This window comes from Pteropus vampyrus, unplaced genomic scaffold, assembly GCF_000151845.1.
Source record: "Pteropus vampyrus isolate Shadow unplaced genomic scaffold, Pvam_2.0 Scaffold404, whole genome shotgun sequence".
Lineage (NCBI taxonomy): Eukaryota > Metazoa > Chordata > Mammalia > Chiroptera > Pteropodidae > Pteropus > Pteropus vampyrus.
In genome coordinates, this window is record NW_011889185.1 from 1,643,504 (window position 1) to 1,656,620 (window position 13,117).

General features: G+C 34.4%; 1 protein-coding gene and 1 pseudogene across 5 annotated transcripts in view; both read right to left on the bottom strand.

Annotated features, from left to right (window-relative positions):
• The window catches only part of CASK (calcium/calmodulin dependent serine protein kinase), a 412,162-nt gene that overhangs the window by 237,679 nt on the left and 161,366 nt on the right, over positions 1-13,117 (bottom strand). For all 5 annotated transcript variants that reach the window (XM_011380759.2, XM_011380758.2, XM_023523710.1 and 2 more), the window contains exon 3: positions 7,554-7,659. In XM_011380759.2, the coding sequence (XP_011379061.1) occupies positions 7,554-7,659 (106 nt within the window). The remainder of the gene's footprint in view (positions 1-7,553; positions 7,660-13,117) is intronic.
• On the bottom strand, positions 11,466-11,584 carry LOC111731874 (annotated as a pseudogene).

Below are 13,117 nucleotides of genomic sequence, written 5' to 3' on the forward strand. Positions count from 1 at the left end.
ATTCCACTCATAGGTCTATACCCTCATGAATGTGTACTAGGGTGTACCAGGATACATGTACAAGATTGTTTACAATAGCATTGTTCAAAACAGCCAAATCTGCAAACAACCCGAATACCCATTAACATTAAGATGAATAAATTGTGAATGTTCACTGCAAGGCTATATAGTGATAAAATGGAGCACAAAGCAACTTAGATTAATCTCACAGACTGAAAAAGAGTGTGTACTGCATGATTCCATTTAAATAGGACAGATAACACTGAATTTATTATTCAGGGATACCTATTTGGATGGTATAGCTATCAAAGCATGGCACTGAAATCTAGATTAAAGGTAATTCTGAGAGAGGTATGGGTATGTGATCAGAAAGGGGAAAGCAAGGGCTGTTGAGGTGCTGAAAGATTTTTAAATTTCTTGACCTGGGTTGTAGTTATATGGTTGTTGATTTTACAATTATTACCCCTTAAGTTTTATACTTCTGCAAATGCATTTTTACAAATGTTATAAGGCCTATAAGAAGATTAATTCTATATGTGATGCAGGTGTTTATATATATTCATATATTCTTTTACTCAGTAATTCTACTTTTAAGAACTTACTTTGAGGAAATAGAACAATTGGGGAATGTGAATGGATAATTATGTACAAGAATATTGTTAATCATAACTTTTTTTTTCTAATAGGAAAAACAGAAAACAGTGTATCTAATAATTTGCAAAAATAAAAATAATGTGTTCCAATAGGGAAATTATTAAATTAAATATGGCACATGTATACAGTTTAGACAACTTAATGCGGCTGTTAAAATACTGTATCTAAAAAATATTTAATGGCATTTCAAAATGCCTAAAATTAAGTGAAAAGGAAACAAAATTGAATATATGAATGATCTCAATTTAGTGCAATTGTGATAAATATAAGCAGAAAGAAATGTTCTAAAATGTTCACTGTGATTAACTTTTGCAAATGATATTATTTTTGTCATTATAATTTTCCATAATTTCTAAGTTTGTATATGTATTGTAAAAGTTGTTGACAGTAAAAACTATTTATAATTTTTATTTTTAAATGAATAAACTATTTCTTTTAAATAATAGTTAATTAAATTTTCTTCCTATTTTATGGGTACGTAAATTTATTCAAAATTATATTAGTGGTTGAAGATCAGCTTTCATATACAAAAAATTTTTTACCAGGGTGACAATTTCAAATGCATTTCTAAGATAGTAGGCATTAGAATGTAGTTTTTCAAATGTAGCATTCAAAGCTTAAAATCTATTCTATATTATAAGATCTCAATCTACAATTTGTTTTATGCAAAAATTGGAACACCTAAAAATTTTTTTCAATACTCAAAATGATAGAGTAATTATAGTTAAAAGTTTAAAAAACTCAAACAGCAATTTTCTTTACAGGTAATTATATTTTGTTTGCAGATCCTGGAGTTTATCAACTCAAAACCCTTCTATTTATCTCTATTTTGGTTTGTGCAGAAAAGAGTTAACACAGCAAACTTAAAGCATTATCTTTTGAAAAGCCTGCTTACAACGTTGGCTCTTAATTGGCATCTGGGAACTTGGATGGGTTCCTTCCCTCCTAACTGAAAAGAGTGGCTCACTATGTCTCCTCTATTTGTGCAAACAATATGATTTATCCTGTACACCTGCTTTCCTTCTGGGAGTCTGGAAGATGGTATGTGCCAGGCAAAGGGTATCTACCAGCCCCCAATGAAACCCCGGGTGCTGAGTCTCTCATGAGCTTCTCTGGTTGGTAATATTTCACATGTGTTGTCACAACTGGTTGCTGGCAAAAGACCCTTGGAAGCTTGTGCCTTGTTGTCTTGGGACTTCAACTCATGCACCTTTTCCTTTTGCTGATTTTGCTTTATGTCCTTTAGCTGTAATAAATCACAGCTGTGAATATGACTACATCCTGAGTCCTATGAATCCTCTTAGGGTATCATCAAACCTGTGGAGTGGTCTTGGGGACCCACGACACATAGTTCTTAAAACTAAAATGCAACTAAACATTTAATATAGTAGTAAAGCTAGTCAAGAGAAATGTTTAATTTTAAAATGTTTATAATGATACAGAAGCTTTTTTTCTTTCAACTAGTATTTATCAAAGGCCTACAAAGGCACCCAGCTAGGTCTTTTTATGTATCTTATTGAATTACCTTAAGCATTAAGTTTCTAATGTTTACTAGGACCAAACAAGATTTTCCAACTATTTCCTATTATCCAGCACTTAAATAGGCATTCAATAATTATGTGCTGAATGAATAGTAATTTATATCATTACACATAAAAATAAAAAATCAAAATGCATTAGATAAGACTAGCTATAAAAATATGTACAAATCTTCATATAAATTAAAATGTTACAGTCTAGGTTCTTCTTGTTTGATATGAAACAAATATAGTTTCCCCTAAGTAGTGAGTTTGCTGGTAAGTAGTAATCAGTTCTACTCTATCGGCATAAATGAATTCCACAAATACTCCCTTCCCCAAGCATAAACACCAGACCAAAAAGAAAAATTACATTAAATTAAAATAATAAAAGCACCTTCAGTCTATTTATCTCCATTGTGAGCTCAAAAATACAAACTGCTAATATTATTTTAAAATACAAACTACTGTTTTCAGGTCAGATGTGTTTTAAATCCATATTTAATTACTGTAAAAGTATTCCTGTGGTATATGTAATCATTCTATAATAGGGTAATTCAAATTCTTTGGCCAGTCACTTTAGGATCTACAGCTTAATTCAAGTTTCAGACACTACTAAAGACAAGTTCGGATGTGTTACTTAGAAATAAATGTTTAATTTTGGATGAGGGGGGGAATGCAACACAGCCCTGTCTTCAAAATTGAACCTACATTTTAAAATATATTTCAGCCAATTGCTACAGGCAAGTCCAAATTTAAGTGTAATCCTGAAGCAACGGATATAGCACAAACGTATGCAGATTTTCAACAACCTTCTATGTGTGTTGGGGAAAATGACAACATAGTCTCTAAATAGTATTTTTCCTACTTTAAAAGTCAATCATCTCTCTTGACCTCTCACTTAGGGACCCAGATTTGTTGAAACTGAATATCTAGGGGTAGGGATTAGGTGCATACTTGTTGTATAAGCTCTACCCAGGATTTTCCAATGCTAAGTTTTGAAATATAATTTCTCTAACCTTTTCCAACCCTAAAATTCTGGTTCTGAGAGTCTCTGTACTTGAATATGCTTTAAACTTATAAACCATTTGTAATTAAATGGGTATCAACTCATTCTAAGGATTTTCTAACATAATATGCAACATGATTAGGCCATATAATTACATGACTTCAGTTTAGGAAAAACAAGGGAGAGCTGGTTATAGATAGTCTGTGGCAAAGACAGATATGGATACCATATTAAGAAACTCACTGATAATCTAAATATATTGTTTGTTCTAGCCTTTTTTTCCATTGAAATTAAAAGAACTGTTTTCGAGCAGCCTGTAAATTTGCAAAGTCAACCGACTTTATTTCATTTGTTTCCCTGTTCCTTGTCCACTATGTATTGGTGTCATGTCAGAAAACTGTGGAAAGGACCGAGATTATGCATAACCTATGTACCAGGGGTAATTCTATTCTATTGCCAGAAAAATGGAACTAATTCTGGAGTAGCTCTAGAATTATTTGAGTAGAATTATTCTGGAGTAGTATCTAGAATTTGTGTGTGCCTCCACCTACTGGCTAGGTAAGAGATTGCTTATCTACATGAAGGTAGGTAAGCAATCTCTTACCTAGCCAGTAGGTGGAGGCACACACAAATTTACTGCTCTGCTTTTTGATCCACAGACCTAAAATCTTACAATAATCGATGGTTTGGGTTCTTTTGTCTGTGTTAAATTCAGAAGGTTAAAGAGAATGCCAAAAACTGGGGTGAATTTATAAGAAATCATGATAAAAAAAGAACAACTTTATATTTCTATTTTGTTTCTGGCCCTCTGAGAAATAACTAAGTTATTTTAACTGTGAATTTATAATCTACTCCAGATCTCTAAAGCCAATAAAATGATTCTAAATTTAGAAATATGCCCTTTAAAATTCATGTTCAATCAGGGAAAATGGAACATCAACTGAATATGACAGGATATTAAGACATTATTGTTGATTTTGCTAGGTAAAATCGTATTATGGTATATCTTTTTAAAGTCCTTATCTGTTAGACATATAATAGGATTATTTATAGTTGACATCTCCAGGAGATAAAGACAACAGCAAAGGATAGGTAGAAAAAAAATGGCAAAATGTTGATAATGGTTGAAGCTGGGTGACAGGTATACTGAGGTTCATTATATTATTCTGCTTTTATTTGAAAATTTCTAAAATAAAAGGTTAAAAAATTTCAATAGAAATTCCTGTTCTAGTGATTTGGGTTAACAATGGGATTAGGTGACCGGTAAATATGCAATTTTAATGAGGTTTTATCTTAATATATAGTCATTGATGAATTATTTCAATCACAACTGAATCATATAAATGAACTATATAAAATCCCATACAGATTCAACACTGAGAAACTAAAACTAACCTGCTCAATCTACTGTAGAGCACTTTACCATTTTACAAAAAGTAAATTCACATAGTTTTCTCATCTAGTTCTCATAATCTTATGAAGATTTTAAAGGTAATAAAACTGAGGCTCAGAGAAGCTAAAAGACTTGGCCAAAGTCACATTAGTAAAGTGACAGAGCTGGGATACTAAACCAAGTTTCATGACACTAAAGATCATCTTCTCTCTACTATACTGTCACTTAGACCTTTTTGAAATAAATAGCAAACAGGTTGAAAGTTAGGCAAATTTTTAAATTTTGCTTTCCATGCTTACTATTTATATGATGAAACCTATTTTTTTTTAGTTTTCTCAGTGAATAAAAATATGGACTGAAACAGATTTCTTGAATAAAGAATAAAATTTAACCAGAAGAAGTGATTAAAAGAATTACCTTAAAATTGGAAGGGACATTAGAGGCCCTCTCTAGTCCAAAATTAAAACCTTATTTTCAGGCCTCTTAGATGGATCCAGCTTCAGCTTGAGCATTTCTAGTGAGGAATGTTTACTCTGTGAGATAGCCCATTTCATTTACACAGTTAGTCTAATTATTAAAGAGGCCTTCTCTGCTTATCAGTGAAATCTACCTGCCACTTGCTGATTCTAGTTACAACCCTGACCATACACTGGATAAACATATAACCCTCTTAAGATTCATCTTTCAAATAACTGAAGACATCCATTATGTTCTACCATGGGCTTCTGCTCTGAGGACTCTTAGCAGAAAAAGAAAACCAATAGATTCTTGGGTAACTAAAGCCTCCCAGTCTTTTCAATAGCTCTTCCATGTCATTGGTCTTCAAACTGGGACTAGAGTATCTCTAGGAGTACCCAAAGTCCCCAAAGGGACTAGAATATTTTTAAGGCAATCAATTTCCATATCTTCACTTGTAATTTGGTCTATCTGAAAACAAGGCTGTGGTCTGCTGATTTCCCTTTTACATCTCCACTCACAGGAACCCATCTCAACTGACAAACCACTCACCTATCCTGAGAAGCCTGCCTAGCTTCAAAGAGACAACTGGAAAATGCAAATTTCCTGAGAGAGGGAGAGAACCCTGAGAGAAAAAGAGAGAGCTTGGGAAAAAAAGGGGAGAGCCATCTTATTTCATCCAGACAATATATTCATGGCAAAGCCTTATCTGTTTTATAATTAGAAATCGGTAGTAACATGATTGTCACAGGGATGTCTACTAACACTTTAATTTTATTTGAAAAATGAAGTCAGATTTGTTTCTGACAGAAGGAGAGTCTGATTTGGCTGACTGGTTTGACAATGACGACTAGTTTTGCCATTTAGGTCACAATACAGACATTTTCTAAAATTGAATGAGATAAAGGTACAGCTCTACAGCTTTAAAGAAAATATATGTAAAGGAATATGCAAAACACCAAAAATTAGAACCTCATAATAAAAGTTTTTATAATCAACTTAAAAATATGTGAGGAGGTACGTGGTTTTCAAAATTCTTTTAGGTTTGCCGACAAAGATTTTGAAGGCTGTGACTCTGTGACAGAATTTCTAGGCTCTTTCCCACTCTGGTTATCCCTTCTGGTAGCATGCCAGTATCCTGCTTATTATGAACATTCCAGGAGAATGAGTAGTATACATTTCAGTGGAAGTGTGGCTTCATTCTGAATACTGTATACTTCTAATTAATATAGCCAAAGGTTCCATTCAGGGCTTTTAAAGCTGTTGCAACAACTAACTAAAAGATCTACATCTTTTTCACATAAACAGTTACAACTAAGTTTACAGTAATCTTGCACTTATATATTTGAATGAATGAGTTTATATTAACTGGTCTTAAATTTCATTTTCTTTGTTTCAGCTCCTTTGCTGCAAACTTGTAAAATATTTTAAAATTTTTATCGAGATATTCAATATATAAGCTAACCCTCTGTAGGGGGCAGCTTCTGACATGGCTCCCAGTGATCACCACCCCTGTGTAATCCTCTCCTTTTATGTGTGGGCTGGATCTAGTGACTTATTTCTAACTAACAGAATATGGCAGAAGTGATGGCGTATGATTTCTGAGATGAGATTATAAGATTGATTTCTGTCTTGTTTATATTCTTGCCCTCTTGCTTGCTGGCTCTGATGAAGCCACCTACCATGTTATGAGCTGCTCTATGGAGAAACCCAGTTACAAGGAACCTAGGGCAGCCTCAGGCCAACAGCTCATGAGGAATCAAGGCCTTCAGTCCAATAGCCTACCGCCAACAACCATGTGAGTGAGCTTGGAAACAGATCCATCCTCAAAGGAGCTTTAAAATGACTTAAGCTCTGGCTAGCTCCATGATTACCAGCTTGTGAGAGACTCTAATCAAAATCATTAATTAAAATTTGAACAGAATAGGATGTCATTCCATAAACTTTTATATAATCTCTTTGGGCACAATCATCCAATCAGCTATAAAACTACCCTGGTATCCTATCTTTAGCTCACATTTTTCCATCTTACCAACAATAATTCTGTGAGAAACATGTCAAGTAGCTTACTGAAATCAAGATACACTGTTATCTATGGAATCTCTTTTACACGTCAATATGGTGATTATATCAAAAGAGGAAATTCAGTCTGTTATTGCTTGTTTTTAGTTGCTAGAGAGGCCTGTTACATGGAGGCCTCTACTTCTATCCTATTCCTCTTCACTAAGACTCCTGTGGTCAGAATTTTCTATTTTGGGGCCTCCTATCTTTCTGAACTTTTTCTTTTAGAGCCTCTTATCTAAAGCATGCTAAAAATGTGAAGGTAACTAAATATGACCAATGTTTGCTTTCTTAGCTGTTGTGAACCTTAAGATGAGATAATCCTTTTGTTTTTGTTACTTTAGGTCTTTCTAAACAGATGAGTTCACAACTATAGTTAAATTGTAAAAGAAAAGTATGAGCATTATCCAAAACCAACATTGCTTAAAACTTTAACCCTTAAGAAAATAAAATGTACACTCACAATTCAAAAACCATGTAAAGCATTCCATCTGAGCTATATGTCTCCAATAATTCTACAATGTGGGGATGTTTCAGCATATGACAGATACTGGCTTCCCGCTTTAGATCTGCAAAACAAACATACAACATACTTTATTAGGTAGGAACAAAAGACAATTAGAGTGAATGATGAATGAATGGATATGATCTATGGTAACATGAAGACTTCTCTAACTAAAGAGATGAAATCCCCCATTTAAGCTAGGCCTAACATATTATCCATTAAAATCTTTGACAATATAACTTTTCTATATTTTTGCCAGCTTAAATCTATATACATTATAGGGTTGGCTCTTATTAACAAAAATGTAAATAGCACAAATACTTTCCCCAAACTCATAATCAAGTTTTAAAATTTACAACTCTTTCTTGATTTGCTAATAAGTAACTCAATTTGCTGTTTTGAATTTTACCTCTTTTTCTTAGTTTTCCCTAAACTGGATAAGAGTATGTTATCTATTATTTAGCCTAAAATCTAGCATTCGTAGACACACATCAGGGAAGCTATATGGAATAGGGGGCAAAAAAAAAAAGTATAGTTTAAATTGAGAAGACACTACTCCGAGTGTCAAAGTTAGAAATTCTTTTATATCATCTATGAAATGTGTTGGATGATTCAGGACATTACCTACAGTGCTATTTTGAAAAATAAATTCAGATAATATAGGTAAGACAAGTGTGTAAGTTCTATAATACTAATTTAGAAAATAAAAATGTTATCATTGTCATCATTGTCATCATCATCGTCATCATCATCATCACATGAAAACAGTTTGGATATAGGTATTGCTTGCCATGTCTACATTGAACAGGATAATTAAAGCCTTCTTGTGTTAACAGCGCTGGAATTTTATCTGTTTGCAGATGAATAAAATCCAATATGACATTTTTATATTTGGAAGTAGAAGGCAGACAGGTAAAGAAGCAAAAGAGATAACATTATCTCCTCTCTGATTTATTAATTAACTTAGTCTTGTCAACAAGATCAATGGCTGCAGAGGGAACTGTAGAAGACTTATGTAAAAGGTAGAATGAGGAAAACAAGTCAGTAAACCAGACAAAAGAGAAGCTCCCACAAAAGGAAGAATCAATAACACAATATTAAGAAAGTGAAGGGAATAGAGAGAATTAAGACTCAAGTAGTTGGAGAAAGTGCAGAAAAGGCTGTTGTGATTCAGCCAGAAAAGACCATTAGCATTCTGGGCAAGATTAAATTCTGCGGAGAAGTCAGGTTTGAGGTCAGTATGCAGGAGATGGTTATGTAATAATAAATTAAAATTTATCATGTCTCTCACTGTGCTAATTACTTAATGCAGTCATTGTTACATACTGTCTCAATAACCATCTATAAGTATTTTGCAGATGAGGAAACAGGCTGAGAGATGTGTTCAAGATCACATAGCTATAACAAGGGGTAGGTTTGAGCCCTGGCTTCTCCAGCTCCTCGATGCCTGGTTTAGACATGATCAGATTAGAAGAATCTGGCAGTAGGAAAGGAATAGCAGGTCAAAGGAGGTTTGATTTGTTTGTCTATTTTTGCTGTTGTTTTAAAAGTAACACTCTGTGTGCTTGCAAGTGGCAGTGATGAAAAGCCCATAGGATCTGGAGTCCCAAAACTTGGTGCTGGTCCTGCCTCAGTCACTGCTATATGCCAGCTGACTGCTAACCTCTACAAATGCCTAACTTACTCCAAATGAAATGGGGAAGGCAATAGGTGATGTTGGATCTGCAGAGTGTACTTAATTGACTTCAGAGAGCAGTGGTAAGATTCAAATGAGAAATGAATGTGAAAAGATTGTGTGGAAGACAGCACTATGAGGCTGAGGGGGTAAGGTGGCTCAGTGTTCACTGTAAAGGAAGAGATCAGAGGTACCTTCTGTTTTTACCTTAGTTTCTTTTTCCATTTCTTTCTATTCTGATGTAAAAGCTGATTTTAACTCAAAGCTCTGACATTGGAGTCAAGAAGTAAACAGAGGTTTAGTGTTTGGCACAGTGAAAACTATTCTTTTCTCCTGTTTTCAGTTTATTTTTTATTTTGCCCCTTTCATGTAACTACAGGGGTTTTCAGCCCCCACACTCGTCATTTGCCATATGCCATATTTGTTATACTGAAAGATTGAAAGTAAACACGAATGCTCTGAAGACTCCTCCATTTAACTTGAACATTACTGCTTGGTCTATGGCTGACCCTGCTCCTGGTCTAGCCTCTATCACCCACCTACCCTCAAAATGATGGCAAAATTGCTGGGGACTCTGATGTCAAAGATATAAAACATTTAAATGTCACCAAATCTAATATTTCAGGGACTAAAATCAGAACACCTATTGAAAAGCACAAAACTAACAACATAAAAATATATTTGAAATTATAACAATGATGCAAAAGATGGCTTATAACTAGGATAATTGTGGCACTATTTTCCATAATCCGGTTATCAATTAAATGGGTGTATTAAAAAGCTCAAATAGAAAATCATGGTTTAAAAAACACAAATGCATTATATATGCATTCTAACTACAGATTTCAAGAACATTAAACTCAAAATGTTTATTTTAGATGCAAATGTGAATTAAAGATATGTATTAAGTAATAATAATCCCTTGGTGATATAGCAAACTAAAAATAGTAGGGGCATACCTTGTTTTATTGCACTTTGCTTTATTGCACTTCATAGATACCATGTTTTATAATTTTTATTTATTCATATTTTTTATTAAAAATTATTCGGGTGACAATAAAATCAAATGAATTTCAGGTGAATGATTCAATGTCACATATATACATATGCACTTATATATGTATTATATATGTATTGCATTATATTCACCACACAAGGTAGATTTCTTACTGTCACCAAATATTTGTTCCCTGTTATCCCTATCTACTTCTTCCTTCTTTCCTTCCCTCTGGTAACCACTAATTCACTGTCATGTCCATGAGTCTGTTTGTTGTGTTTGTTGCTTTCAGTTTTATATCCCACATATGAGTGAAATCATATGGTTTTCAACTTTTTCTGTCTGGCTTATTTCACTTAGCATGATTATCTCAAGATCCATTATGTTGTTGCAAATGGCAATATTTCATCTCTTCTTATGGCTGAGCAATATTCCATTGCATACATGCACCACATCTTCCTTTTAAAAAATTATTTATTTATTTATTTTAATGGTGACATTGATTAACAAAATCCAGTAAGTTTCAGCTGTACACTTTAACAGTAAGGCATATGTTTACACTGTGTGTTCACCTCCCATAGTTGGATTTCTTTCTGTCACCACATATTTGACCCCCTTTACTTAGTCTACCTCCCCCCTCACCCAACCCCCTAACCTCTGGTAACCACTAGTCTATAAACCATGTCCATGAGTCTCTGTCCTGTTCATTGTTGCTTTTAGGTTTATATCCCACATATAAGTGATATCATGTAATTTTCAACTTTTTCCGTCTGGCTTATTTCACATAGCATGATTATCTCAAGGTCCATTCATGTTGTCGCAAATGGCAGTATTTCATCTCTTCTTATGGCTGAGTAAAATTCCATTGTATATATGTACCACAGCTTCTTTATCCAACCATCTATCGTAGGACACTTTGGTTGCTTCCATGTCCTGGCCACTGTGAATAATGCTGCTATGAACATCGGTGTGCAAATATCTTTTCGGATTGCTGGATCATATGGTAGATAAATCGTACTTTTTTGAGGAACTTCCATACTGTTTTCCATAGTAGCTGTACCAATTTTCAGTCCCAACAGCAGTATGTGATGGTTCCTTTTTCTCCGCTTCCTCTCCAACATTTGTTATTACCTGTCCTGTTGATTATAGCTATTCTAACAGGTGTGAAATGGTATCTTATTGTGTGTGTGTTTTTTAAAGCCTACAGTACCCGATATTCCAAAGAGGCCTCCCATCCAAATACTAACCAGACCCGAACCTACTTAGCTTCCGAGATCAGATGAGATTTGGTGCCTTCAGGGTGGCATGGGCATAGACCTCATTATGGTTTTGATCTGCATTTCCCTAATAGCTAGCGAAGTTGAGCATCATTTCAAATATATGTTGTCCATTTGTGTGTCCTCTAGGGAGAAGTGTCTGTTCACTTCCTCTGCCCATTTTTTGATTGGATCATTTGTTTTTTTGTTGTTATTGAATTGTAGGAGTTCTTTGTAAATTTTGGATATTAGGCCCGTATCAGAGGCATTGCTTGTAAATACATTATCTCTTTACCTTGTTGACGGTTTCTTTTGATGAGCAGAGGCTTTTTAGTTTGATGTAGTCCCATTCATTTATTTTAGCTTTTACTTCTTTTGCTTTAGAGGTCAAATTCATAAAACCTCTTTATGTCCAAGGTCCTTAAGATTAGTTCCTATGTTTTCTTCTATGCATTTTATTGTTTCAGGTGTTGTATTCAGGTCCCTGATCCATTTCGAGTTAGTTTTGGTATATGGTAATAAACAGCAGTCTAGTTTCATTCTTTTGCATACGGCTTTCCGTTTTCCTAGCACCATTTATTGAAGAGGCTTTCCTTTCTCCACTGTATGTTTTTGGCTTTTTTGTCGAAATTTATTTGTCTATATAAATATGGGTTTACTTCTGGACTCTCGATTCTGTTCCACTGGTCTGTGTGTCTGTTTTTTCTGCTAATACCATGCTGTTTTGATTGCTGTCACTTTGTAGTATAATGTGAAGTCGGGCAGAGTGATGCCCTCAGCCTCGTTCTTTTTTCTCAGGATGGCTTTGGCAATTCAGGGTCTTTTGTGCTTCCACACAAATCTGATGATTTTTTGTTCTATTTCTTTAAAATGTGCCGATGGGATTTTGATGGGGATTGCATTAAATCTGTATAATGATTTAAGTAAATGGTCATTTTAACTATGTTGATTCTCCCGTTCCAAGCACACGGTTCTTTTTTAGGGTTTTAATATCCTTAGTGAAGTATTCCTATTGTTCACTGATTTTATTTACAACTTCTTTGAGCTGTCAGAATTTTCTTGCATGTCACTGATTTTTTTTCAGAAGTGCAATCTCGAATTCTCTGTCATTTAAGTCATATATTTCTATCCCTTTAAGCTGATTTTCTGGAGATTTTTCACTTTCTTTCTGAATTGCCTTGTCACCTTGGTGTTCATGTTGTTTAATGCACTATTTTTCCCCCTGGGCATTAATGGGAGTGTACCTTTTTTTTTTTAATAAAAAAGAAAATTTATTATATATTGATTACTCATTAGCAGGTTGATAAGAAAGGGTTTTTCTTTTGGTTTCTAGTAGGTGGAATCCAAGCCTTTTGGCTCTCTGCTTTCAGGTTAAAAATGCCCTTTCCTCTCTGGTGGGCTGTGTTCCTCCTCTGTGATCAGGTCACCTCAGTCCCATGGTTCCACCCCCATGGGAGGAAGTTATGGGCTACCAGGGTTTGAGCCTCTGAAGAGGCCCTGAAGTTCTGTTACTGTCCTAATAGATGCAATGTTTCTTTGTTTTCTTCCCAATCAGCCTGACTGGATGGGGGGTGGGGTTGATTAGGAATGGCCC